This window comes from Zootoca vivipara, chromosome 5 (assembly GCF_965207765.1).
Source record: "Zootoca vivipara chromosome 5, rZooViv2.hap1.1, whole genome shotgun sequence".
NCBI lineage: Eukaryota > Metazoa > Chordata > Lepidosauria > Squamata > Lacertidae > Zootoca > Zootoca vivipara.
In genome coordinates, this window is record NC_142588.1 from 56,570,682 (window position 1) to 56,598,106 (window position 27,425).

Sequence of the window (27,425 nt, forward strand, 5' to 3'; positions counted from 1 at the left end):
ACGATTCAGGACAGAGAAAATAAAGTATTTCTTTACACAGCTTCAGAAGTTCAGGTGGCCCAAGAAAAGACATGGTCTGTGGCAGCCCTTAGATTGTGGAATTCCCTCCTCCTCAGAGGTGTGCCTGGTACCTTCATTATACTGTTTTCTCATATGCTGGAGATGTACCTCTTTACCCTGGACTTTGACACAACACAAAACACCCACCCCTTCACCCACCTCATTCTTGTGATCACAATTAGCTTTTAGCTGTTTTTAATGTTACATTTTAAACTCGTAACCTGCCTTGTGACCTTAGGGTGAAAGGCAGGTAATAAATAAAATACTAGTACTACTGCTGCTGCTGCTACTAGTATTATGGCATTTGTTTCCACAAGAGGTACTGATGATGGCCATCAACTTGGATGGCTTTCAAAGAGGGTAAGACATGTCAATAAGAGGATAAGGCTATCAATGGCTACTAGCCTCTAATATCAGTTGCTGGGAATCACAAAAGCAAAGAATGCTGCTCTGCTCAGGTACTGCTTTCGGGTTTCCCACAGGCATCTGGCTGACGACTGTGAGAGCTGTTTCCTGGACCACATGGGTTCCTCTTGTGTTCTTTTCGAACATTTAAATAAAACAGAAAATGTTTACAGACAGCAATGCCACTGAAGAAGAAATGGCTCAAATTACTCCCAGGAGGCCTGTTCATTGAACATTCGCGCTGATTTGTCCGCACAAAATTTATGGGAGGTTATAAGATGTTCACTGTTCTTCAAGCATTAATTCTGATTTATTTGTTGGGAGGTTATATGGGCGTGGTGCAACCTAAGTGATATCAAGCAATTCTTATTTTCCACACCACTTTCCTTACTGCAGAAAGTCAGGTTGTTTTTGGAAGTGCCTTCCAAAAGAGCCCCAAATCCACTTCAGTTGTACAATGTGAATTTGCCAGTATGTGACTGAACCCCACCCACCAAAAAGCAACAGATTAGAAGTGCCCTGGTTAGTGGGGAGCCTTTTCCTGCCGCCTTTCTCACTTCCCATCTCCCTTCTGATGCAAAATGCCTTCCAAATAAGCAGAAGACACAGAGAGCTGCCTTCTTTCCCACTATGCTCCATTTAAACATCTTCAAAAAGGGACATAGTACAGTGACCTTACTACACAATGGATAATGACGTCTGCTTACAAACTGTTAGATATCCATCCACACACTAATCGTCTTTGAAAACCAGCATTATAAACACTGGGGGAATATGGGCATTTCAAAACCTTCTATTTGCAGAGAATAACAAGAAGCAGAAATGCTTCGGTGTGGATGCTAACAGTTGGTGTTTACAGATGGCTGAAAGAATCCTCTCTGTTCTAAAATTGGCTACATGTGAAAACCCGAAGTCCATGCAGGGTGTGATATCAAATACCTGGGAATATTTCAAAGCTGGGGAAGAAGAGGAGAGGGAGGGAGGGAGGGAGGGAGGGAGGAGAGAGAGAGAGAGAGAGAGAGAGAGAGAGAGAGAGAGAGAGAGAGAGAGAGAGAGAGAGAGAGGAGGAGGAGCAAAGAAGCAAAGAGAAGCAACCAGCCCCTTAGAGTCTCACATGCATTGCAGGAGCTTTTGCATAAAACACTTAGCAGCCTCAGCAACAAGAATATAACTACAAAGATTTCTGCTTTTGGCATGGTAAAACATGGTGAGTGGGATATTTTGTTGCCTTGGCTTTTTACTAGGTTTTTGGTGCAAGGGTGTGGTGTGTTTGTTTTTCTTTGTCCCAGTGGCAGTGTGTGTGTGTGATTATTTTGGGGCTAGTTGCTTCTTCGTGGCCCTTCTTTCTGATGCCGGACCTTAATGTGCATTTCCATTCTTTGTGTAGGCACTGAACAGCAAAGGTGATGAGATCTGGCAGGGTGGAAGCTTTGCGGGCTAATACAGCGGGCTGCCAAAAATACAGCCAGAAATGAAATGCTGATTTCCTCTCAGGTATACTGCAAATATTTTTGTTGTTGTTGTTGAGCTCTCTCTCTGGAGGTAGGCTAGTGATTGGTTAGATTACTGTGCTGGCTGCCATGCAGTTATTCCATAAGGTGTGAAGAAGGGGGGGGGAATCTCTCAGCTTCAAGGAGGGGCGAGGAAGACCTGCATAAACTATCGTAGCACACTGTTGGCATGAAGGAAATCTTGCGAAGCAAATTAATTTCTTGCCCGCATTCCTGTGCGCTGTTATTCTTCCTCAGTCGTTGATTTCTGCATTAGCTGTGAAAGAATAATTATTGCAATTCTTCTTCGATCAGAGGATTGACACAGGGAGCTATCCATTGTGCTGATTGTCTGGAAATATTACTGTATGTACCCTGCACTATAAAGAAGGGGGAAACAGTAATACCCCCAATATGGCTGGGTTATTTATTCTCACAAAACTGAAGATGTGTGATAACTAAGGCCTTTTCCAGCTACATAGCATCCTTCATTTAAATGAACAGTTGGCTTGGCTTAATTTAAGATACGGATTTCTCATTTATACTTTACTGAGGGGGGAATTAAGGTCTACACAGGTAGGTTCAATACTGTAAAAATATAAACAGTTTAAATGTTCAGAGGATTTGCAATTTTTATTTTCTGAGCATATTAAGCCTGAAAAAAACCCAATGGAGATTTACATGTTTTGGCCAATTCATGAGGAAATCAGAGACTGACCTAAAATGATATTCAAATTAGAAAGCTATTTTACCCTAGAGAGGCAGATGATAAAGAGGGCTGATGAAACAAAAAGAAAACAGTGCTCCAAGCATGTAGGGTGCTTTAAGAATGGGAGCCTATGTTGCATGATTCTATTTAGAATGATGATAATAACACACAAATAACATTCTTGTCTGATAAAAATCCATTGTGTCACCTTTTTTCAATTTTTATTTCAAAGGGAAATAGAGAGGCTATTATTAGAGCAATCAGTTTGAGCAGTGAGATGATCAATAGTTATTTAAATGTATCTCTGCACCACACTCTAAATAAATAGAAGAGTAATTTGTCAAATTGGCTACAAGCCTTAATATCAATAAATACAGTTATTAAACTGTAAAATACAAAAATTGTGATATCCATGTGCTTTGCATTTAGAATGTGAGGATTAAAATAGAGAATAAAAATATGTAAATACTCCCAAGCCATTTTCATCTTAGCTGTTTTTTTAAAAAAATACCATAACAACAAATAGAATAGGCAACACTCTCAATGAATAATGTCTTTAATAAATTGCCATTAAAGCACACTGAGAGATAATGATTAAATCTTTTAATTAAATTGTGACAGTGACAAATGCACAATTTGAAAAGAAGCTTTAGAAAAAAGGAATGAAAACTACAGTCCTTTTTTCAATGATTAAAGCTGTTCCCCCCCTAATCCTTATAACCAAGCATCAAAAAGCAGAAAAGTAATCTGAGATTCTAGATATAAGTCCAGCTCCTGAATACCAATACATATAAAAATCCAATGGCAGCTCTCAAATGGGCAATTTTTAATGCAACACTATACCTGTCTACTTAAAAGTAAGTCCAAATTAAGTTAAATGGGGCTTAAAGACTGCAGCTTTAATTCAGTGACTCTGTCTAGGCATAGCTGCCAAGTTATCCCTTTTTTATAGGGATTTTCCCTTATGCTGAATAGGCTTCCTCACGAGAAAAACGAAAACTTGGCAGCTATGTGTCTAGGATACATGGTAAAGCATAAAACCAACATCGCTTTGACTTATTTGTTTGATTCTTTGATAAGTTAAATCTTTTTTTAAAAAAACACAAAAATGACAACATATTGTGCTTCTCTGTATCCTGACAATAAAGTAGGTTGATCTGCACTCCAGTTAAGTCAAAGTGCTGTATTTTAGCCAATCTATTGCTCTTTACTTTAAGGAGACTTGGATTGATTCACACAATTATTTTTGGCACGGTTACAAATTTCCTCATTATTTTGGTATGATGAATAGTGGTCTGACAAACTCCGGGATAGAAACTTACACAGCTTAGCTAGTTTCCCTGTAATGGGGTCATACTCAGAGTAAATCCATTGAGTTAGGACTAACATGTCCATTGATTTCAATGGGTCTACTTTGAGAATAACTTAGAAAGATCCCAATGTTTTCTGTCATATGATATAGAGCATACAATCTCACCAGATGCTGGAATATTCAAAAGGTCAGTGAAAATCTGGAGTAACTTCACTATGTCAAAAATGGTCATATGGCTCAGTTTGCAAATGGTGAATAGAAAGCTGTAGCTTGATGAAAGATGACAGCAGAATCTGAGAGCAATGGAAAGCAAGCTATGATTGTTATTTGTAGCTGGAAAATTATAAATTTAGTATAAAAAAATAGTGTAAACAAATTTTCTAAAAACTATGATGCTTTATTGACTTCAGTGGAGCAATCTGCTATTTTCAGATCATAGTAACAGTCTAATCTTGAAAGAGTCATGATGGAACAGGGAGATTAAGGGCCAGGTCATCAAGTTAATCTAAATTTTGAAAAACAAAATACATCCAAGTCGCTATTGACCAAACAACCATTCTTCAAGCACAATACAGCAGGTGGAAATGTCTTGCACAAAGGACTAAACCAGTTCTGCAGCACAGTACTATCCTTCTAGAACCAGGATATTCAAAGTGCACAGCACACTCCTAAGGAGGCAAGAGTAGTTACTTCCTGACCTTGCCACAACCCACTTTGAACATCCTGATTGGATCAGGAAACATTATTTGAACAGACACTGCCAAGTCAGCTGCTAAGTGCCTCTTCACTTATTGTCATTTTAGAGGGAACATGGAAGCAGGAATTTGAATAAATCTAGATGTGTTAGTTTTGCTTAGGACATTTTAAGCCTTTGCTTCTTGGGTGGGTAATAATAATAATAATAATAATAATAATAATAATAATAATTTTATTATTTATACCCACCCAAGTCAAAAAGCAAAGGCTCAAAATGCCCTAAGCAAAACTTACACATCTAGGATTTATACAAGTTCTTGCTTCCATGTTCCCTCTAAAACTTTTAAACTTTTAAAACCATGATTTTAAACAAAGTATCCAAGAAGCATGGTTGCTTGCCACCAGGTGAATCCTGGAGGTACTCCTTAAGTTTACTCTTTGTTTTGATTGTAGATCCAGATGTGATGAGACAACATGGAGTTCAAAAGAGGAAAAACCTTTATAAAATCCAGCATGCAGCTGACCCATGAGAAATTACCTTTAGTGAGCTTGAGTCCTGGGGAAAAGGGCAATGTAGGAATAGACATAAGAGAAAGGAGCCACCCTGCAGTTGAAATCCAAAAAGCAAGTTTTCCTGCTGATAGAAGCGATAGCATTTCCAACAGCTCAATCAAGACTGGATCTAGTGAGAGCATCCTGTTGCTCCCAGATTCCTTCTACAAACCAGTAAGGAAAAGTAAAACCCATGACTGTGTTCTGGGAGGTGTGGACAAAACTGAACACAGCAGCTACAATAACAAGATCTCAGAGGAAGGCATGGCAGCTCCTGGGAGAAGTAAAGGGCGTATGATCAACAGCGCCAGCTTTTCTGGAATTGGGAACACACAGAATTCTAGCAGCAAGAAAGAATCGGTGGGCAGCTCGAGCCACTTCTTGAACAGCCCACAGCAGATGATTGATTACCGAAACTTTGTGCCACAGGTGCCCTTTGTGCCAGCGGTTGCAAAAAGTATCCCAAGGAAGAGGATTTCCCTGAAGCGATCCAAAAAAGGCCTCCGGGATATATTTCACATGAAAAAAACCAAGCCAGAGAGTCTTTCCTTGCTGTCAGAGAAACAAAAAAGGCTGCCATTTCCAGGCTGCAAGTCAGAGTTGGCAGGCAGGTTCGGCAAGTATTTCTTCAAAGCCGGAGAAACGTTTTCTGCTGACTGTTTGGCACAAGAATGTTCTGATGGCGAGCTGCTGTCAGAGTCCTCCTATGAGTACCCCAGTGCTCTGTGCGAAGATGTTGCTTCCCTGAAGAGCTTTGATTCTCTTACTGGGTGCGGAGAGATCTTCGCAGACGAGAGCTCAGCTAATATGGAACTGGAGGTTAGCAAAGAAATCTTGCTCAGGCAATCGCAAAAGAAAGATAGTCCTGCTATGGGATCCTTTCAAGGTGGAGTGGAACAGCTTGCATCCCCAGCCCAGAATGAAGCAGCAGACTTTGCAAAACTCTGGGACAACATCAACAAGTCAGTGCAGCTGCATCAGAAGACCCTGTTTGATAGGAGGCTTCTGAAAATACCCAGTAGTGAACTGGGAAAGTCTAGAAATGAGACCAGTGCCTCAGTGACTGATCTGCTTTCTTCCCCCGACTCTTCCAAAGAGAGTTCCATAGATACAGGGACCCCAAAGAGTGACAACCAGGAATCGATGTCAACCAGTGATGAAGGATACTATGATTCATTTTCTCCTGGGCAAGATGATGAAATAAGGGAGGATCAGTCCCCTGGGGTACCAGGTAGGTTTCCAAGAGACAGTTATAGTGGCGATGCCCTTTATGAACTATTTTATGATCCCAATGAGGCTCAGATCAGCCCAGTTCTAGATGATGACCTATGCATGTCTGAAAGCACCTCAGAAAAGGCAATTGAAATCCCTTTATCAATTTACAGCTTTCATGTAGGGTCAGAAGAAAATATGGCTTCTCAACCAGCCATTGACATAATCAGCCAAGGATTCCTTCACAGCACATGGAAAGGGAAAGAATGCTTGCTTAAGCTCTGTGATACAGAGCTCTCCCTGACCATGGGGATCATCAACTGGCTGAGAAAAAACCCAGGCTTGATTTCCCCCCAAGACTTTCCCAAGAACCCTCCACCACAGATGGAGAGAGATGGTGAGCTGGTGCCCACCGGTCTCAGCATATGCCAAAACACGTGTAAATCTGCTTTTGAGGAAAACGAAAACAACACAGAGCCATCTTCAGCTGACTGCAAAAATGGAACTGAGGTATATTCAACGGACAGAACTGAACAAAGCCCAAGTGACGTTCCTTCGTGCAGCTCAACTCAAGAAAGTTCTCAAGACAGGGAAGGAAATTGGAGTGCAATATCTGGGCTCACAACAGACAATAGCACATCATGCGACACACAGAGATCAGAGAGTTGGGATGATCTCCTAATGAGCTCTTCTTTAATGGAGAAGATATCTCTCGTAGAAGAATGCACAGATCCTAGCAATGAAACTCTTTCACTAGAAGTTTTGAATCTGGAGACAATTTGCCCAACTGATGATAACCCACTGGTAATGGATAACCATGATGCAGAATCGTGTTCTTCTTACATGACTGCTGTAAGCTCTCCAGATTCTCTAGAGACTGGAGAGGGAAATGAGATGAAGGATCAAACCTGGTCTGTTGAATGTGACAAGCCAACAGAGGCACTGCACCTCAGTCATTCCCAAAGCCAGATCAGCCAGACATCCAAGGAGAGGGACACTAATGTAATGAGGCTTTTGGAACATTGTGTCACTCAGGTTGCTTCCCTAAAGATCAATCATGACTCCGCAAGTAAGCACTTGGAAGATGATGGTGTTGGAAATGATGTGAACAGTGATACAGACGCAATAGTTCAATTCACAAACCAAATACGTAATGAATGTAGTTGTATAACCCCAAGCCCAAAAGGTCCTCCCAGCCCTCCTTCAAGCCACTGTAACATTGAGTCAAATACTGGCAGTAGTGTTACGTCTCTCGCGGATCAAAAGGAAGGTCTCATTTGTTTTGAAGATCAGAAAAACACAAGTATGCTAAACTGTATGGGCCCAGTTGCAAAAAACAAACTACCCTTTGAATATGCCCAGTTGAATAATCAAGCCCTGTCCTATATCAAAGATTTCAGATTTGAACTCAGTGCTCAAAATTCTACCACTATGGCACACATTTGCAGGCCTACATTTTTGCCACTCTTTGGTTCCATCTGCTCAGACACAACTAGTGGCTTTTCACAGCCTTTCTGCAGAAGGAGCGCTTTGCCACAGAAACATTCACAAGACCAAGAAGTTACACAGAGCAGCACACCGTTACGTGGTTATTCAACGTTCCAGTGTAAAGTACTGCCAAAGGTGTCCACTCTTCCACTTTTAGAGGATGCTACCAAAGAGAGAGCAGTTATGGAGAAGACCCATGATGACTTGCTGTCATAAGGTGAGTCCTTGAAGGAAGACCCTAAGTGCATTGAGACCAATTAGGAAGGCACTTCCTGCCCACTCATTTTGCCATAGACAAAGGCTCTGAAGGGTTATTATTTATAATGTCCATATATTTTTACCCTCCAACATGTCCCCCCAAATCCTACCCCCCGTTTTAGCAAGTTTCTAGCAAGGATTAGGTTAATTTACCTCTGATTACTGAGAGATGTGGAAATATAATTTGTGAAGAAAATCCAGAAAAACTGGTATCCTACAAACATTTTTGCTAGTCTGCATGCTCAGACATAAGGTATTTGTTGGCTACATAAAAAGACGGCACTCTTTTGTAACCTTTGCTTACTTAGTCACCTGGCTGGAAGAGACTTGTGTTTGCTGCAGACAACCAGCGGGTGGGACTGGCCCCCCAGGTAACTTTGAGAAAACCACACCCACCTTTCCCACACCTGCTGTCATATATGATGTCAGGTTCAAGAAACCCCATGGCATAAATAAATTGTTCATTTTTTACGTTGCTATTTATGGAACAACATAAATTTATTCTTATTTTACACATTGACACAGTAAACAAATGGGATTAAAGGTAAAGGGACCCCTGACCATTAGGTCCAGTCATAGCTGCCAAGTTTTCCTTTTTCTCGCGAGGAAGCCTATTCAGCATAAGGGAATTTCCCTTAAAAAAAGGGAGAACTTGGCAGCTATGGGTCCAGTCGCGGACGACTCTGGGGTTGCGGCACTCATCTCACTTTACTAGCCGAGGGAGCCGGTGTACATCTTCCGGGTCATGTGGCCAGCATGACTAAGCCGCTTCTGGTGAACCAGAGCAGTGCAAAGAAAAGCCGTTTACCTTCCCGCCAGAGCGGTACCTATTTATCTACTTGCACTTTGATGAGCTCACCCCGTTGCGGAGATTTGAACCACCAACCTTCTGATTGGCAAGCCCTAGCCTCAGTGGTTTAACCCACAGTGCCACCCACATTTAATAATAAACCTGCATTTAAAACATAGAAACATGTGCCGGATTTGGAATAGGAGTAAAAGCAGAAAGACATTACGGATAACTATTTAGGATGTATATAGAATGTAGCCTATGCCCTTTTTTTAAAAAAAAATTGGAGGATGTAATCCCACTTTCAATACTATTTACTGTATGCCTGTGTAAGTGTTAGGGTGGTCACACTGCTTTATTCCCAACCAGAGTTAAATAAATTGGAGTTATTGTTAGTAAATGCACCAATAAAAAACAGACCAAGAACTCAGGCCAATATAAGATTCAATATCTTATATTGGCCTGAGTTCTTGGTCATTCCCAACCAGGGCATATCCTGTAACTTCCTCCTGAAAGCCCGTTACTCCTTATACCCTCCAGACTAGTGTTTTATTGCAGGTGTATTCTGCAACATGCCCCTGACCCAACAGTAGTGCTTTAATGGTGATGTTCTTTTCCCTCTTTTGGTTTGTTCTGTGATGCTTCCTAAATGCTACCACATTATTGCTCTATAGCCCAATGAAAGTGGGACAAAAATAAACCAGAACGTCTGTGCTATATAAAATTACAGGATTTCAACAGAAAGTTACAGGAAATGCACTGATTGGAAGTGTGACCACCCCAAAGGTTTTGCAGGTGCAAACAGTGGGGTTGTGTGTGACCGCCCCAATAGCGTAATCATGAGCACCAATCGTCCTGAAGATGCAATAAAAATAGTGGCTGGAGGGGGCTGTTCTCTTTTATTTTTGTCCTGGTTTTGTTGCTATAGCCCCTCAAGACAGCAATAATGTGGTAGCAGGGGCGGTGGTGGTTGATGAAATGATTAGATATAATGTTGTGGGCGGCCTTCATGAGAAAACCCAGAGGGACTAAAGGCAGAGGCAAACCAAGTGCTGATGTGGACCTAGCAGGAAACAAATCTTTTCTAGGCATGAGTTACTTTCTGGTAGCTGCAGAAAGCAGAAGCAAAGCAGACACAGCTGTCAGAAGTGGTAATGTACCCTATACTAGTGCTTTATGAGATTGTACCACAAACTGACTTGGGGCATTTTCAAATACGTTGTTTCACTAGCAGCTGTGGCATGCCACGAGTTCTCAGCGTAGACACCTGCCAGACCAGAGACATGTCATTACAGTTTGTATGCTATAGTTAACTTTCCGAGGAACGTTTTGCTCTCTGGAAAAAGAATTGACAGGATATTCTAGATATTAATTTAATGGTGTACTGCAAAGGTTTATTTGCACAATTTTTGATATGCATAAAAAAATTGGAGGTCTTGGTGTGACATGGGCTGAATTTTGGCCTGCACCTGATTTATAGCATGACTACATACAAAAGTCTTGATGTTCTTATTTTATTACTTCTCTACACACACATCTGAAAGAGAAACTCAGAACCTGGACATACAGGCTGCTTTGCTATAATACAACTCCACTTCCTTGAAGAGTTTTAAGCAGAGGTTGGGTGGCCATCTGATATGGATACTTTAGCTGAGATTTCTGCGTTGCAGGGGGTTGGACTAGATGACCCTTGGGTACATTCCAAATCTGTGATTCTATGATTCTCTCATTGGCCCACCACACATAGGAATCAACCCACATTTTAACATGCCTTCGAGATTGCTTCCTATGTTACATTTTTCACTATGAAGATTAAACTATATGCTTGTTGTTGTTTTTTTTTTAATTTTTTTTATTAATATTAGTGTATGTTTGGCACTCCAAGTACACGGATCAAGGAATTTGTATATGCAGTGATTCCTAGTTCTGTGTAACTGCCCCAGAACCTATGTGTGATGCCATTTATATGTTAGAAAAGATAATTTTTGCTCGGGAAAAGTAGCATGTGAGATGGCTTACTTGAGTTGGCACACCAGTTAGGAGGAGCTACTACTGTGTACGATTGCATGGTAATTTGGCTGAAATGCATCATTTCATGAAACCTTTTGAAAACAACAGATGAGATCATTGTCCTTACGATCTCATCAGATCTATGCAATCATATATTATTATTTATGTTTCTAGATGGTGGCAGCAGTTACCTGTGTACCACCAACTGATTGGCTGCGGCTGACAATATTTCTCAAGAGCAGATCTATAAGATCGTTGTGAGGTGTGTCTGGCATTTCTGTATTCTTTTTAGATTTCATTCATATTGGAAGTGGGAGGAAGGTAGACCATATCTCGGAACTTACATGAGGCTGTTATTCCAGCCACCAGCACAGGAAATACCTCAAGGCAAAGATGATATCACTGATTTCTAATGAAGCTCTCAGAAAAGGCATTTACATAATCCATAATCTAAAACCAACTTTATTCACAGCAAAAGTACTCAGGCTTCTTCATGAGATTATATGCATAAACCTTTGTCCTAATAAGGGGTATTCATATTTGGTGGCCAGATAACTGTAGTAATTTTGGATTATGTGGAATATAACAATATAAAATAATAATAATAATAATAATAATAATATATTTTTATTTATACCCTGCCCTCCCCAGTCAAAACCGGGCTCAGGGCGGCTAACAACAGTAAAATTACAATAAGACATAAAAGAAAGAAAAACAATTAATTAAAATTCGAGTTAAAATACAATTTAAGTTTAAAAATTTAAAATGCAGCCTCATTTTAAAATGGCCAGATCAAAACCATAAGGGAGGAAAACATAGGGGTCAGACTGAGTCCAGCCCAAAGGTCAGGCGGGACAGCTGCGTCTTGCAGGCCCTGAGGAAAGATGTCAAATCCCGCAGGGCCCTGGTCTCCTGTGAGAGAGCATTCCACCAAGTCAGGGCCAGTACTGAAAAGGCCCTGGCCCTAGCTGAGACCAGTCTAGCCACCTTATGGCTCGGAATCTCCAGAATGTTAAGGTCCTCCGTGGGGCATACCAGGAGAGGTGGTCCTGTAGGTATGAGGGTCCTAAGCCACATAGGGCTTTAAAAGTCAAAACCTTTAAATATCTGAGCTTTATCTGAGTTGATGTGGTAACTAGTAATTTTGTTGTTCCCGCATGGGGACAATGACAATAAAGATTATCTTATCTTATCTTATCTTATCTTATCTTATCTTATCTTATCTTAAACTGGCATTTAAAAAAATAGCATCTCTTCACAGATCCACTTTTCTTCCCTGTGTGTTACTACTAAGAGAAATTATGCATATTTCCGCTTTTAAAAGCATCCCCAAATCTTAAGACTTGCAGTTAAGCAGCATGTTCCAAGTAGGGTTATCAAGTAATCGAGGGGAAACTGGCCTGTCATGCTCTTGCGATTTTAAAAGCAGCTCAGTCAGCAGAAATAAGAATAACAGAATCCTAGAATTGTAGCATTGGAAGGCGCCTAAAGGGTTATCTAGTCCAACCCCCTGCAGGACTCACAGCTGCTTTGCATTCCTGGACATCAAGCTGCTGCTGAAGACACAGGAGCAGGGGTCAGTCAAAAACTGGCAACATGGCACCTGATGGAGACTGCATCATTGCATGGGCAGGAGTCATGATACTGGATACTAATTTGCTACCAGAAAGACCAGATACTGCTTCCAAACTAGATAACCAGTATCCGATCGGTGATGTGCCCCAGACTCCACAGGCATGCTTTGAGCGTCATCTAGCGTGTGCCCAGAAAGGAAAAAATAGATGCTAAATTAAACAATTTTATACTTCATTAAGCATTGCTCCTTCCAGCTTTGGCTTTGTTTCACTGTACTGTCAGCATCTGACTTGTTCACTGATTGTCACAGCAAATAATATTTAGCCTCAACTGGTCTAAAAGAGCAATCTCCCCTGCCCCCTGCTTTAATTAAATAGATGTAGGCTTTTTTGGACATGGGCTGTATAAGACATTTGGAGACATTGTTATAGCCCTTTCTCAAAATAAAACGATTGATTTGCTATCATGCCTCTTATTTCAGTAGGACGTTTCCATGGATACAGGCTTACAGGGTTGGCTTGCGATGCTCTGGCAATGCTGGAGAGCACTAAAGCATATTCCTAGCTAGCCTGCTGTAGATCAAGGGTGTGAATGATTGTTGCAAATCTGTAGTCAGGATCTGCTTTATACATTCTTTTTACAGCTTCATGAATTGATTTTTTTAAAAAAGAAATAGTAAAATGTAAACTGTGTGCAGTTGTATTGTCCAAGCGATGAGGATGCAGAGATCACAATACTATTCCTGTTATATTAAAATAGGCGAAGTGGAGAATACCCTAAGATAAAACGTACAGACGGTTTACCTCTTCAAAGCCTGTCAATTAAATATTTCCCCTTGACAAATACCGCCATAACTGGGTTTACATTTAGAAACCATATCGAATAGGATGCAGTATGTTTAAGAAATGAAGTGGGGACAAACAGGAGGCAGGGAAAGAATCTGGGTAGATGGCTTTACATTAGTACATTACATTACCTTGTGAAGACTATTAAAGTAGATTCCAGAGGGCAGAAGGCAAATCAGCTGGTGTGCTTTTTCTTTCTGAACGTTTTCAGAGTCTCGTCATAAGTTACATGGCAAATGTTTGATTTCTCCTCCATCTGTACACATGGTAGGCTGCCATGATCAAACTCAGCTCCCTGGCAAAAGCAGTAGTATGACATAGAAAACTGTGTTTATGGAAGACACTCTTACTCGGCTACGAGTGATCGCCAAAGAAGAGGCATATCAATTTGCTGTCTGCAGACACAAGTTTTACAGACACAGTGAACAATGTGTGAAGTCAGGGAGCCTAAGGAGTGTAGGGATGGTGGAGTAAGTCTGTTTCACTTCGTGCCAATATTGCATGTGTTCTGTTTTTTCATTAATCTGTAATTATAATTATAATTAAAATCTGGGCAAAAGTTAAGATTTAAATACAGATTTAAATGCTTACTTAAAAATACATAGTTGAATATTTATTTTAACCTGCCATTTCTAAATGTATTTCCCCCCCCCCCCACCTGAAAGGCATATTTTAAAATGTATTTATATGCATTCCTATAATGCAAAATTCAGAGAAGTACGAAATTGAAAGGGTAATACTGTTCCAAGCTGTCTATTAGTCTTGGAGGTGCAGATGAGTTCAGTTTGTCTGCAAATGGAAATGACATTCTCCTCCATCCCTAATCCTAGGTGTGCTAATTAGGAAGTCTCATTTACTTCACAGAACTTATGATGCTGCCATCTCAGTGTTAGACCATGAGATCAGACGCATGGCAAGCAAAGTGACTTTTTGACACTAGCCAGGTCAGCAGAGGCTCATCAGGGATCAGAGCTTGAAATGGCCATCTAAGTACTTCATACTATTTCTCCTGGGATAGCTCAGTTGGTAGAGCAGGAGACTCTTAAGCTCAGGGTTGTGGGTTTGAGCCCCACATTGGGCAAAAAGATTCCTGCATTGCTGGGGGTGGATTAGATGACCCTCAGAGTCCCTTCCTGCTCTACAATTATGATTATGATGGGCAAAATGGCAACACAGATAATGACTTCCTTACATACTAGGTCGGGGTGGGGAACCTTTTTAGTCTGACAGATCAGATCTGTATCTGGCCCGATCCCTACAGGCCAACTTTGAGAGGTGGACAGAAGAACTCACCTTTCAATCATTTGATGCCATAATGACACCAGGTGATTTTCAGGTAGGTTGCCCTGCCTACCTGTCAAAGTTGGCCCATGGGGATGGGGCCAGTGTGCAGTGCTTCCCGAGGACCTGGCAGCCAGCTGGTTGCTGGGCATTTGGGAACTGCAGTACAAGAGCTGTGTTGCTCCAACAGCACCAGGCAGATTCCATTGAAACCTCTGTGAAAAGATAGCATCTTCAACCTATTTTAGCAGAGGTTTCAGTGGAAACTGCTTGGTGCTACCAGAGCAGCCAAAGCCCTTCTGCCCATCAGCTTTTTCGTAACTAGGTCATGTGAATCAATCCTAATGCTCTTCCAAAACTTTTAGTGGAAAAGAAGCCCACAGAACTACATTACTAATTGCACTGAAATTGGATTAAGCTTTCTAAAGTAGAAGAAAATGATCCCAAGTAGACAGACCACCCTGTGAATTCAGTTAGGACAAGGCAAGCCTTCTCAAACAGCATGAAGATTACAGTGCTATTACTGCTTGTTTTTTGTTTTTTTTGCTGTGCCCACTGTAGGCATAATAAAGAACGAATATAAGCCACAATAGATTTTGGTGGGACAGGTAAGTGCACATTAAAGTCTATCCCACTGGATTCAATGGGATGTAGAAATGCATTACTTTGGCTGGATCGTGCCCACTCTTTGGGTGGACGGGGCATTCTTAATTTGAGAAGAAGGCCACCTGAGAAATGATAGATAATATCAGAATACCTGAAGGAGCGTCTCCATCCCAATTGTCCAGCCCAGACACTGAAGTCCTCCTTTGAGGGTCTTTTGGTGGTTCCCTCAATGTGAGAAGTGAAGTTACAGGGAACCAGGCAGAGGGACTTCTCGGTAGTGGCTCCCTCCCTGTGGAACACCCTCCCTTCAGATGTCAAGGAGATTAAGAACTACACAACTTTTAGAAGACATCTGAAGGCAGCCCTGTTTCAGGAAGTTTTTAATGTTTGATGCTTTTTTTAGACAATCCCCAAAGCTTCCCCCCCCCAAATGTCAAAAAATCTGCAATTTTTTGATTGACTTGCCTAAGATCCAGGACGAAGTGCCACCTTTCAGAAATCCCCCCCCCCCCCGGCATCAATCCAGAAGTCCCAAATATTATTGCAATGTATTGCAGCAGGAAATAAATGGATGCCATTCAGAATCTTTCTCCCACGTCCAAATTTAAAAGCCCAACTAAATGCTACATTCATGATGAAATGCTAGTGGTGTTGAGGCTCAAACTGGATCTGCTACAGGCCAGGCAGGTGTTCTGCTTGGGGATCTCCCCTTTTCTCTTGGCTTCCTGTTATTTGACTTTGCTGCTTGAATTGGCTCCGTTTATCTTTCCCCTTCTCTATGCCTCCTTGTCTGTTTTCTTCATTTTGCCCTCTGTGTTTTCTGAGATTCCTCCATTAATGCTCCTTTTGTGCTCCTGACACCCCTTCCTTTAATTTGGGAGGGCATTTGCTTCTCTCCCCAACATTCCTTTTTGTAGTAATTTGGTACTGAATCCCTGGTCTGCTTTCCCCTTTTGTGGCTTTCTTAGCAGCTGCTCTTTGGCAAGTAAATCTACTGTACGCCGTGATCTTTCCCTTCTCTCGTTGCTGTTTATTTATTTTTGGTACTCTGTAGAACTTAGGAAGCTGCCTTGTTCTGGGTCAGACCAGTAGACCATCTAAACTCAGTGTGTGTGTGTGTGTGTGTGTGTGTGTGTGTGTGTGTGTATGTGTGGTATTCAGTGCTAGTCCTCCTCAGAGCAGACTCCCTGAAGTTAATAAACATGATCAACACCCCATATGCACTATACAATTAAAGCAACGTTATACAATTTAACAGTCATACCTTCTTCTAGAGAATTCTGGGAACTGTAGTTTGTTAAAGGTGCCGAGTGTTATTAGGAGATCCCTGTTCCCTACACAGAACTACATTTTGTAAGGTTCTCTGAGGAGAAGAAGAATGGATAATTAAACCACCGTGAGAATTGATGTTTTTTGCCAAAAAGTTGGGCTAGGACTTTGGAGAGCCAGATTGAAATCCTCACTTATGAAGCTCCTTAGGTGACCTTGGGGCAGTCCAGCTAGACACAAGGCAAGGCAGGGTTCAGACTGAATGCTGGGCTGGATACAAAGCAAGGCGAGATGGGGTTTGGGGTGGGCAGGGCTGTGGGAAACACACAGACAAAAACCGGGTTCTTGATCTCAAAAACCTTCATGAAAAAATTCGTTACAATATCCTAAGGGCAGAGAACAGACAAAGAGACAAAAAACTTTCCAAAATACATGGGCGGTAAAGTATAATAATAATAATAATAATAATAATAATAATAATAATAATAATACAGTAATAATAATAATATTTATTATTATTACCGGTACTACTACTGCTAGGGATGCAGGTGGCACTGTAGTCTAAACCACAGAGGCTAGGGCTTGCCGATCAGGAGGTCGGCGGTTCGAATCCCCGTGATGGGGTGAGCTCCCGTTGTTCGGTCCCAGCTTCTGCCTACCTAGCAGTTTGAAAGAATGTCAAGTGCAAGTAGAGAAATAGGTACCACTCCAGCAGGAAGGTAAACGGCGTTTCCGTGCGCTGCTCTGGTTTGCCAGAAGCGGCTTAGTCATGCTGGCCAGCTCCCTTGGCCTATAGAGCGAGATGAGCACACAACCCCAGAGTCGTTCACGACTGGACCTAAAGGTCAGGGGTACCTTTACCTTTTTACTGCTGTTACTACTGCTACTGCTACTGCTACTACTACTACTACTACTACTACTACTAGGACTGTGCCCATAGGCATACAATCTAAACAACAACACCCTGGGGGAGGCAGGAGAGCAAGAGATCAGAGGCCAAAAGATCAGAAGAGAAGGCACAGGGTTGACCAGTACAGTATTTAAATAATTGCAAAGAAGGATGAGGGAAAATGTTGGGACACAATGGCTTCCAGAACAAAAACGAGGCTGTGAGAGAGAAAGGATAGAGATGTAAAAGTTAAGAAGTAACCTGAGGCTTAGCTGAGTTGAAATAATACCATCAATACATTAGCAGAGCAATCCTGTATACACCAATTGCAGCAGGGATGGCACCACTATGCTGGTGTAATGGACATCAATACCTATTCAGGGAGTGGGGAAACACACAGCTATAAAAGACAAAATCAGTGTAAATGTGGCAGTGACTATGCCACCAAAGGCAACCAATGAAAAACTGTGCTTGGAAGGAACAAACATAAACAAATAATGTTGGGGGTATGCCTTCAGCACACACCCCTGCACCAACACACACACACACACACACACACACACACACACACACACACACGACGAAATATCATGCCACAGCACTGCCTGTGCCATCAGCCCCACTTGTCTCAGTCCATGACCACTCTTGCTACTGTCAGTCCCCAGGCATGCATCCCTACACGTAGCTGTTTTGATTTCCTTATGCTGCTAGCAGCCACGAAAGGAGAGTCCACATAACACAGCTTGTTGGGTAGGATGCCTAGAAAGAGCACAAAAGCCCCCTTGGAATGAGGGTTCAAGAGACACCTAGGAAAGGGTAAAATTTTTAGTTTAAGGTACTTTTTTTGGTTTATGAACAACGGTGTCGGAATCTTGGCCTGTTAAAGGATATGCTGATCCAATTGGGAGGAGGGACATTGGGGGGGGGGAAGGAGAGATTTTTATAGTTTAAGGTTAAGAGCTTTCTGGAGGGAGTAAAAAGAATGGCTGAGGAAATATGCTTAGAGTTTGTTTTTGAATAATTTTGGTGATCAGGAGGTGTTTGGGTGGAAAACTGCCTGTCTCCCCCTTCTTACTCTTGGTACCCAGTGGCAGGGGGTGCCTTGAGGGGAGAGGGAAGGGTGGAGGGAAACCCAGACACAAAAATGGAACCTTTTGACTGCTGGACTCCTCGGGCTACCCCAGTGGCAGGGGGGGGGCTCAGAGGGGGACAGCATGAAGAAGGAGGAGGATTGTGTTAATATTATAAGAATAAGATTCTGAATTGGATTAGAAAACCCGCCATAACTATGTAAAGAGGTTGGGAAATCCAGGAGGAGGAGAGTCGTGGAAGCCATTAATATTTTTCCTTTTTCCTTTTTTCTCTCTCTCCTTTTTTCCCCCCTTTTTATATTTTTGCTTCCCCCCCCCTTTTTTCCTTGTTTTTCTTTTTTTCAGTACAGTGAAGAAATAGCTGGGGGATAAGCCAATCCCCAGAGATCCTCCGCCTTTGTCCTCTCAGTGGCAGGGGGGGGATGAGGGGGGAGGAAGGAGGGGGGAGGTCAAACCCAGCTTAAAATGGACCCCTTTGTTCCCCAATACCCATGGGTCTCACTGGTGGCAGAGGTGGGCTTGTGGGTGGAGGGAAAATGAAGGGACAGAGTTTATGTTGTATACTTTGTATGTGCTTTCTTTTTCTAAAAATTAATAAAAATTATTTTTTTAAAAAAAAAACAAGAGACACCTAGGAAAGGAAACATTCTTGTGGCTTGCAGGGCAAGTGTATCCCAATGGGTCACATTTATTAATGACATTTATACCCCACCTTTCTTCCAAGGAGCTGAAGGTTGCATATATAGTTTCCCTCCTCCCTCTTTTATCTTCACATCAACCCTGTGGGGTAGGTGCAGCTTAGAGGCAGTGACTGGCCCCAGGTCACCTAGCAAATTCCGTTGTGGCTCTGTGGGGATTTGAACCCTAGTGCTAGCCTAGCACTGTAACTACTGCAAAACACTGCCTTTCTTTCAGCAGTTGTTGGGTCCTCATTTTATCTGCATCTTTGCTGCAGCAACTCACAAGATTGAGCTGCCAATCCAACGTCTTTCTGTAGAGAAAGCTTTGGTTGTTGTTGTCCTCATTCTTTCTCACAACATATTAAGAGAATAACGAAAATGATCATTACTGGCGCAGAATTTAATGTATTATTCAAAAGCAAAGAGGGAAGCTTTTTTTAAAAAAAGAAGAAGGAAAAAGCAAAGAAGCCAAGCTTTCGTATCAATAATTCAATCCCTCTGCAGCCATAGCACTAGTTTTGCCACTTCACTCCTGGCTATCTCCTCATACATAGTTAATGTTCAGATGCCCCACTGCACACACCACAGCAGATGGCAAAGAGGTGCTACAGTCTAACACCGAGTGAACCATTTATTTATTGTATTTATTCCAGTCATTTATATCCTGCCTTTAAGGAGGCTTATGAGTAAAGTCAAAACACAACAATAAAATGGCTAGAAGTCCATTTCAAAATCTACCCTCCAGGATCCTTCCCACAGGCCATTTGGGCCTGCAACGGGAGAGCAGGTTCTGGTGTCTTCTTCCCCTCCATTTGTTTCACACAAGGGGGTCACCATCTGTGGGGAGCAATCCAGGAGGGAGAGAGGGAGGAAGACAGGGGATGTAGATAACATCAGGCACCTGCTCTCCTCCAGTAATGTATTTAGTTAGTTTAGATTTATTTTCCATCCACTTTGTCCCCAAATATAGTGCTTCGTATTTGGAATGACCATGGCCAAATGATGTGAGAAAGTCTCTTCCATGGTTTTATAGCATGCTCCTATGAAAGAAATATTAAAATAGAACACAACCATTATTAGAGGTAATGTGTGTTAAGTGGCTGGTGTGCATATTAGCTGGTCATTGTGCACATTCACCACACCTCATGGAATATGTGTTCATAATCTATCCATGAAAGAGGGAATTGTGCACCATTCCCAGTCAATATACATATTCTCTAGCAGGCCTAGGTAAACGTGCATACCTCAAGAACGTTTTGTACATTCTCCAGTCAATATGCACAATCTCCAATGGGCCCTGGGGGATTTGCATATCTCAACTGCATCTTGTACATTCTTTGGACATTATGCACAATCTCTAAGAAGCCTTTTCAATAGATATATGTAAATTCTCCAGGCTATATGTCCTCCACTGCATAGAACCTATAAAACACAAAGTGAGTAACAGGATAAGCAAAACCTTGATGAAGGTAGAGTCTTATACATTAAATAATTTGACAGATTCACTCTGTTTGGCTTCAGCTTGGCAGGGGCTCACTATTTCTCCTAAGATATACTGCCACATTTTGTGGTTGTAGATTGGAAGGTAACCACAAACAGAAGCAGCAGGTGGAAGGAAAACAACATTTCAGCCAGCAGAGGGCAGAGTGTCACTAACATTTTTTTTTTTTGGAACTTCAATTTCTGGTATGCCTCTCGTTTTCTAACCAAAACGCACTGGTGTAGGACAAAAGAGAGGGTAGCACAAATATTTGCCCTGGCCTTCCAAGATCAAGTCAGGCTGAGGAGGTGAATAGCTTATGACCCTCTGAAGACAAAAATGGCCCAAAACTGTGTAGAAAGGTGTTTCTCCATGATAAGTATCCCTCATGAGTGCACAAATGGTAAAGCAGAAAGGAAACCCAGATAAATATACAGTATCTACGCAAAAATGTAGTGGTAATGAAGGGATAAAATAGAATCAAAGGATTGCTCCCTTAATTAAGAAAGTCTAGAAACAATTACAAACTAGATTAATTGCAATGATGCACCCTCATGAAATTATTAGAGAGGAAATAGCTAAGTGGGTTCCAATAGTAATCTATATTAAAAGAGAACTGGGCACATAAGAATAAACTGTATTCCATCATAAATTACATATGTTGTACTGAAGGAGAGGAATTTAACTTTAATTTTATATTAAATTTAATATAAATCCATAATCATGAATCCATATTCATGGATTTGTATACGTATGTATGTATATGTGTAAGGTAAAGATAAAGGTAAAGGACCCCTGGATAGTTAAGTCCAGTCAAAGGTGACTATGGGGTGTGGCACTCATCTCACTTTTCAGGCCGAGGGAGCCGGTGTTTGTCCACAGCTAGCTTTCTGGTTCATGTGGCCAGCATGACTAAACCACCTCTGGCACGATGGAACACCATGATGGAAGCCAGAGCGCATGGAAACGCAGTTTACCTTCACACTGCATGCACGGGCGTGCTTTCAAACTGCTGGGTTGGCAGAAGCTGGAACAGAGCAATGGGAGTTTACTCCGTTGTGTGGATTCGAACTGCCAACCTTCTGATCAGCAAGCCCAAGAGGCTCAGTGGTTTAGACCACAGCGCCACCTGCACTTGTCCCATGCATGCATATGTGGGTGTGAGTAACTGTAATATACTGTAGATAGATTGTGTGGATGAACATTATATTATTATTGTTACATAATTTATTCATTTTTAAAAAATGAACATTAAGTGCAAAGTACTGTTATATAAAATAGGAATGTATTTATTAAATCACTGCTTATTTATCAAAATCTAAATTTTCAAAAAATGTTCACAATAGATATTGTAAAAGGCAAATAAAATAAAGTACAGAGTCATATGGATGAATAAAGGATAAGAGAGTTTAGGACTGTTGGTGATCCCTAAATTAAATAAAAGGAGACACACACACACACACACCGCAAAGGAGGCAATGCAAAGAAGGGAAAGTTTTTCAGAAATAAACTTTACTGCATAAGCAGCTTTTCTTTAAATGTGAAAGGAGAAAAATGCATGAATGAGGAAGCCTAAGGAATAAATTAGTCTAAGGAATAGACAAAAGTCACAACAAGATTGCAGAGTCACAGAATGATTTATGATGAGCAAGGAATTTTAGCCACAATAAAGGCCCCATTCACACAATCCTTTCTGTTGCCAGGCACAGCACATACCTTTGGTAAAGTATTGTGAGAACCAGCAATATACCTACATTTTGCAGCAATTTATATGATAGCTGCAGGAGTTAGTTTTCTGGCGGTGTTATGATAAAATACACATCTGCAACAAAGTATTTAATAATGTACATTTTGTTCATATAACACTTTCTGTTTACACAAAGCTGGCACACATCATTTTTTTTTGGGGGGGGATGACAATGTCACTCTGCTGTAAGAAATAGTGTTACCAATTTATGAGAGGTTAGTAGGCATATGAAAGGCCCAATCCTGCAATGAAATGAACTGAGTATGCACACAGTATCCACACAGAGTTTGGCAGGTTATGGGCAGCCTCACACAAGACAAAATGTGCTGCAAAGTGTAGAATGCGTAGAAAATGTGTCTTAGGTCATGTAATTGCTTCAGACCAATTTAGATTACTGCACTTTTATAATTATGCCACAATTCAAACCACTGTTGGTGGTTGCTGAATTTCAAGTTGGGTGCATTGCTGAAGTCGTCTCATGGCTTCACATGCGAAAATCTGCAGATATGCTTTTCAACCCATGTAATGCATTTAAATCGTTTTTAATTCTGAATTTTTAAATTGTATCCTGCCCTAGGACCTGCTGGTGAAGGTTGATTAATAAATATAGTCATAATAATTTAAAAAAATCAGTTTGGAGGCCTTGTCATCTCTTCCCTTTGATTTTGATGAAAGAGAAGAAATGTCCTGGTGAGAGTTCTGGAGATATAATGCATTACTTGGTGTCCAGTTCTTGCTCCATTTTCCAAATCTACAAAGGAAGCAGGGATTGTAGAGTGGGGAATATAGAGTGCTGCAGCTCAATGATAAAACAGGCCATATGGTGAGAGTGGCAGGATGTTCTTCCCCCAATTTACATTACATAGTGGGTTTCAGATATCTGAGGCTGTATGTTCCATAGGAAACTGGCCGAAAGGATTTGGTAGGCCTTGTACTGATAGGTTTTATTAACGATTGGGTGATGAAGAGATTATATATATATATGATGGGAACAAAAGGTAAAGGTAAAGGACCTCTGACAGTTAAGTCCAGTTGCGGACAACTCTGGGGTTGCGGCGCTCATTTCACTTTACAGGCCAAGGGAGCCGACGTTTGTCCACAGACAGTTTTTCCAGGTCATGTGGCCAGCATGGCTAAGCCGCATCTGGCGAAACCAGAGCAGCACATGGAAACACCATTTACCTTCCTGCTGGAGCGGTACCTATTTATCTACTTGCACTTGGACGTGCTTTTGAACTGCTAGGTTGGCAGTAACTGGGACCGAGCAACGGGAGCTCACCCCGTCACAGGGATTCGAATCGCCGACCTTCCGATCGGCAAGCCCAAGGCTCAGTGGTTTAACCCGCAGTACCACCCACGTTCCTATGATGGGTATAGATTGTTGTTGTTTAGTCGTGTCCGACTCTTCGTGACCCCATGGACCAGAGCACGCCAGGCACTCCTGTCTTCCACTGCCTCCCGCAGTTTGGTCAAACTCATGTTTGTAGCTTCAAGAACACCCCCCAAGATTACCCCCCCCCCCAAAAAGAGGATAACATCAAAATAACATAGTTTTTGTTAAGTTTGGGATTCTGCACTGGAACAATCAAATTTACTCTTCATATTGTAGACTAGTTTGGCAAAGGATTGTTATAGAATTACTGTAACATGGTGCCACATGTTTCTTATGTTTCAGGAGTGATGCTAAAGATCCACGCTCTGCAAATGCCAATTTCTCACCTGTATCAGAACGAGGTAAGAGACTGGTGTCATCGGAGACAGAAACCCCATGAGGACACTGCTGAGGATGCACCTCCTAATCTCTTGCCAGAAGAATGTGGATTTTTACAAACTTAATATCATAAGCTCTTGACACCTTGCCACTTGGTCCCTTGAATGGATGTGTGCAACGTATAATGACATGCTTGCCCACAGATTCAGTCTTTTTGAGTTGGATGAAAATTGTTTTATTTTAGAATATAGATATGTGCCAAAAGAAAGATTCTCCTGGTTTGGGTAATGTTGAAAGGTCAGTCCAGCTAAGGCTGTGCACATTTTCTTCTGTGCTTACAGTGGATTTCTCTGCATGCAAATGGGTGCTGCACACTTATTTCCTGGACTGGAAATCCCACTGAGAAGTAAGCTTCAGTAATATGATCATCAGCTTCTGAGCTTTCGGCTTCCCTATCCATTTCCCTGCTTAAGTGACTGATGCTTTTAATGATGATCTTGCTCCAGTCCTGGATGAGGCATCTCCCTCTAACATCACTAGATGAATCAAATGCAAAACAACAGCAACAAAAAAAGTTACTGAGTGTGCTCATGATCTATCTCAAGACAGAATGTGACCCAAATGCTGCTTTGAAGCAATGGTTTAGAATGATGACCCTGTTCCAGTGTATGTGCCAAAATTTCTCTAGATAGAAAAGAAAGTACACACTGAGCTTATGAATCTGAATGTTCATTTAATGTTGCAACATGTTTTGCATTAGCAGAAATGAGTTCCCAGGATACTGGCCCTTTGTTACCATGCCGAATTAGCCAGTCATTATGCACTCAAACCGAAGTCAACCAAAATGAGATTAGCCCAGGCAAATATTCCCTCCATGGCTCAAATCTTTTCTCTCCATTGTTTAGAAAGAAGGTCCCATTTAGCTGGGACCATCTTCTTTTATTTTCTTTTGTTGTTGCTTGGACAGGAGCATCTTTCCCAGACTGGTCACATCTTCAGTGGAAATGTTTGCAGTAGAATACCTAGGCAAAGGGGCTGTTTCGATTCTGATACTCCAGTACAGTATACAGAAGAGAATGATAGCACTTACTTTAGATGCTCTGTTAATAATAATAAAAATAATATTCTTCCATCTAAGATATATTCAGATAATAGATCCACTGAAATCAATGTTCTTGATGAACTTCAGTGCATTTATTCCAATGGGTCTACTCTGAGTATGACTTAGTTGAATACAACACACAATTCCTCAGTCTCATATATCCATATGGCATATCTCTTCTTGCATCATAGCTGTGCCTTCTATACATAATTTATTTTTGTTGCTTGCATTGCATATTAAAATTACTTGAATTCTATGTTGAGATTTCCTCTCTCCTGCTTCTTATTTTGTTGCTTCATTTTGGATATCATCCATGATACATCTTTTTCTAGCGCTGACAGCTCATTCTCCAAAAATTGCCAGTGATGTTGCTGCTTATTATTTCATCTCACCGTCTTGTGTAAAATTATATAGCAGGACACTTATTTACCGTACCTTTTCTGTGACTTTATCCTACTGAGGATCCAGAGTACAAATGAATGCAGTGACCTGAGTTAAAGGAGGGAAGTTGGTGACTCTGCATGTTCATATGATGACATGAACGATGTGCACAAACTAGGGATTTTGCACATTGCCTAGTCGACATGCATAGTTTCTAGAGAATGGGGCTGAGGAATGTGCACAAGTGGAGAATATCAACTGGAAGTATGTACATTGGCTGGTCCTTGTGCATATTATCGTCTTGGTGGCTATGCACTGGGGAGAAAAGGTTAACGTATAAAATGTGTATGGCAACAAATGAAACAGCTGTGATGAATTCACATTCCTCAACATCAGTTAGTGATTATCCATATTTTGATTGGTCAGTGCGCAAACCCCCCTGTTGACCATGCCAATTTGTGCATATTCTCCATGCCTTCATGAGCATATGCACAATTCCTGGTATGCATTTTCCCAGTCAACTCACATTGGTTCCAACATCTGTACACCTGACCTGATGTCACAGAGGGGAAGGGCAGACGGAAGGCTGTGGGAAGCAGGAGTCTGAAGGAGCAACAAGAGAAGGAAAGAAGGGATCAAATAAAGAAGGAATGGAGGAGGCAGAGGGATAGATGTGGGAAAGTGAAGGATTATAGGGAGGGGGAAGTTGTAAAGAAGGAATGGTCCACAGCAGCCTTTCCCAATCTAGTTTTGGACAACTCCCATCAGCCCCAATCAGCACATCCAAAAGAGAGTGTAGGGGTTAGAGTGCTGGGAGACCAGGGTTCAAATCCTGACTCAGCCATGAAGCTCACTGGGCAACCCTGAGTCAGTCACCATTTATCAACCTAACCTACCTCACAGGGTTGTTGTGAGGATAAAATGGGGCAACGGAGAACCTTGGGCTCCTTGGATAGAAAAGCAGGGTGTAAAAGTACAGTAATAAATAAATATGTATTTGGGTACCCGATTGAAAAAGTCTGCTCTGGACAATGTCTTCTTCCTAGCTTACCCCTTGCCCTAAAACATTTAATCCATATGTTGGGCAAGGCTAGGAAATATATGAATTTCAAGGAAGGTTGAAAATGAAGAACAGAAATGGGAAAATGGTAATGCAATGAAAGGCTTCCATGATGTCTTAGATGTCTGTCTCTCTCACACACACTCACTCACTTGTAGCATTGGGCTTCAAGTTTAGATAATTATTTTCTTTCCAGAATCTGGAATATTGTTAACAATCAAACGAGAGGGGAAGAGAAAGAGAAAACAGGAGAAACAGAAGTAGAAAATGGTATAGAAGTTTGAGATTGGCGGGGTCAAGAAAAAGTCTGACTTCTGATTTCGCAGCAGGTATCTCTCATGTATTTTAAAGCTTTTCTTCGCAAACACAAGGACTAGGCTTGACGGCGGGGGCAGGGGGGGCAAAGTAGGCATTCCCAGGTTGCTGGATTCTGTGATATATGCTACACTGCACATTTGTGTCTGTCTGTAGACAAATGCAAAAAAACACAATAAAATGAAATCATATACATTCCAAGCTCCAAATGGTTTAGGGATCAAAGCCATTGTGAAGCCAGATAAAAATCCTAATTACTGAGATCTCCCCCTCAAATTCTAGTGAGCATCTGATACCACAGGTGTTGTTTTTGTGAAGTGCATAGTCGTGTGTTCCCCCAAATTCCACTGAGGCTATGGGAACTAGGAAGGATTAGCAACTCTCAGGTCTGCACTCTGTAGATTAATCATG

General features: G+C 41.5%; 1 protein-coding gene across 1 annotated transcript; it reads left to right on the forward strand.

Moving 5' to 3' along the window:
• The first annotated feature begins 1,474 nt into the window (after positions 1-1,474).
• Positions 1,475-27,178, forward strand: AMER3 (APC membrane recruitment protein 3). The gene is made up of 4 exons (XM_035133429.3): positions 1,475-1,672; positions 1,853-1,959; positions 5,126-8,141; positions 24,121-27,178. The coding sequence occupies exon 3, from the start codon at positions 5,147-5,149 to the stop codon at positions 8,138-8,140; it is 2,994 nt and encodes a 997-aa protein (XP_034989320.3). The 5' UTR covers positions 1,475-1,672; positions 1,853-1,959; positions 5,126-5,146; the 3' UTR covers position 8,141; positions 24,121-27,178.
• The last annotated feature ends 247 nt before the right edge of the window (positions 27,179-27,425 follow it).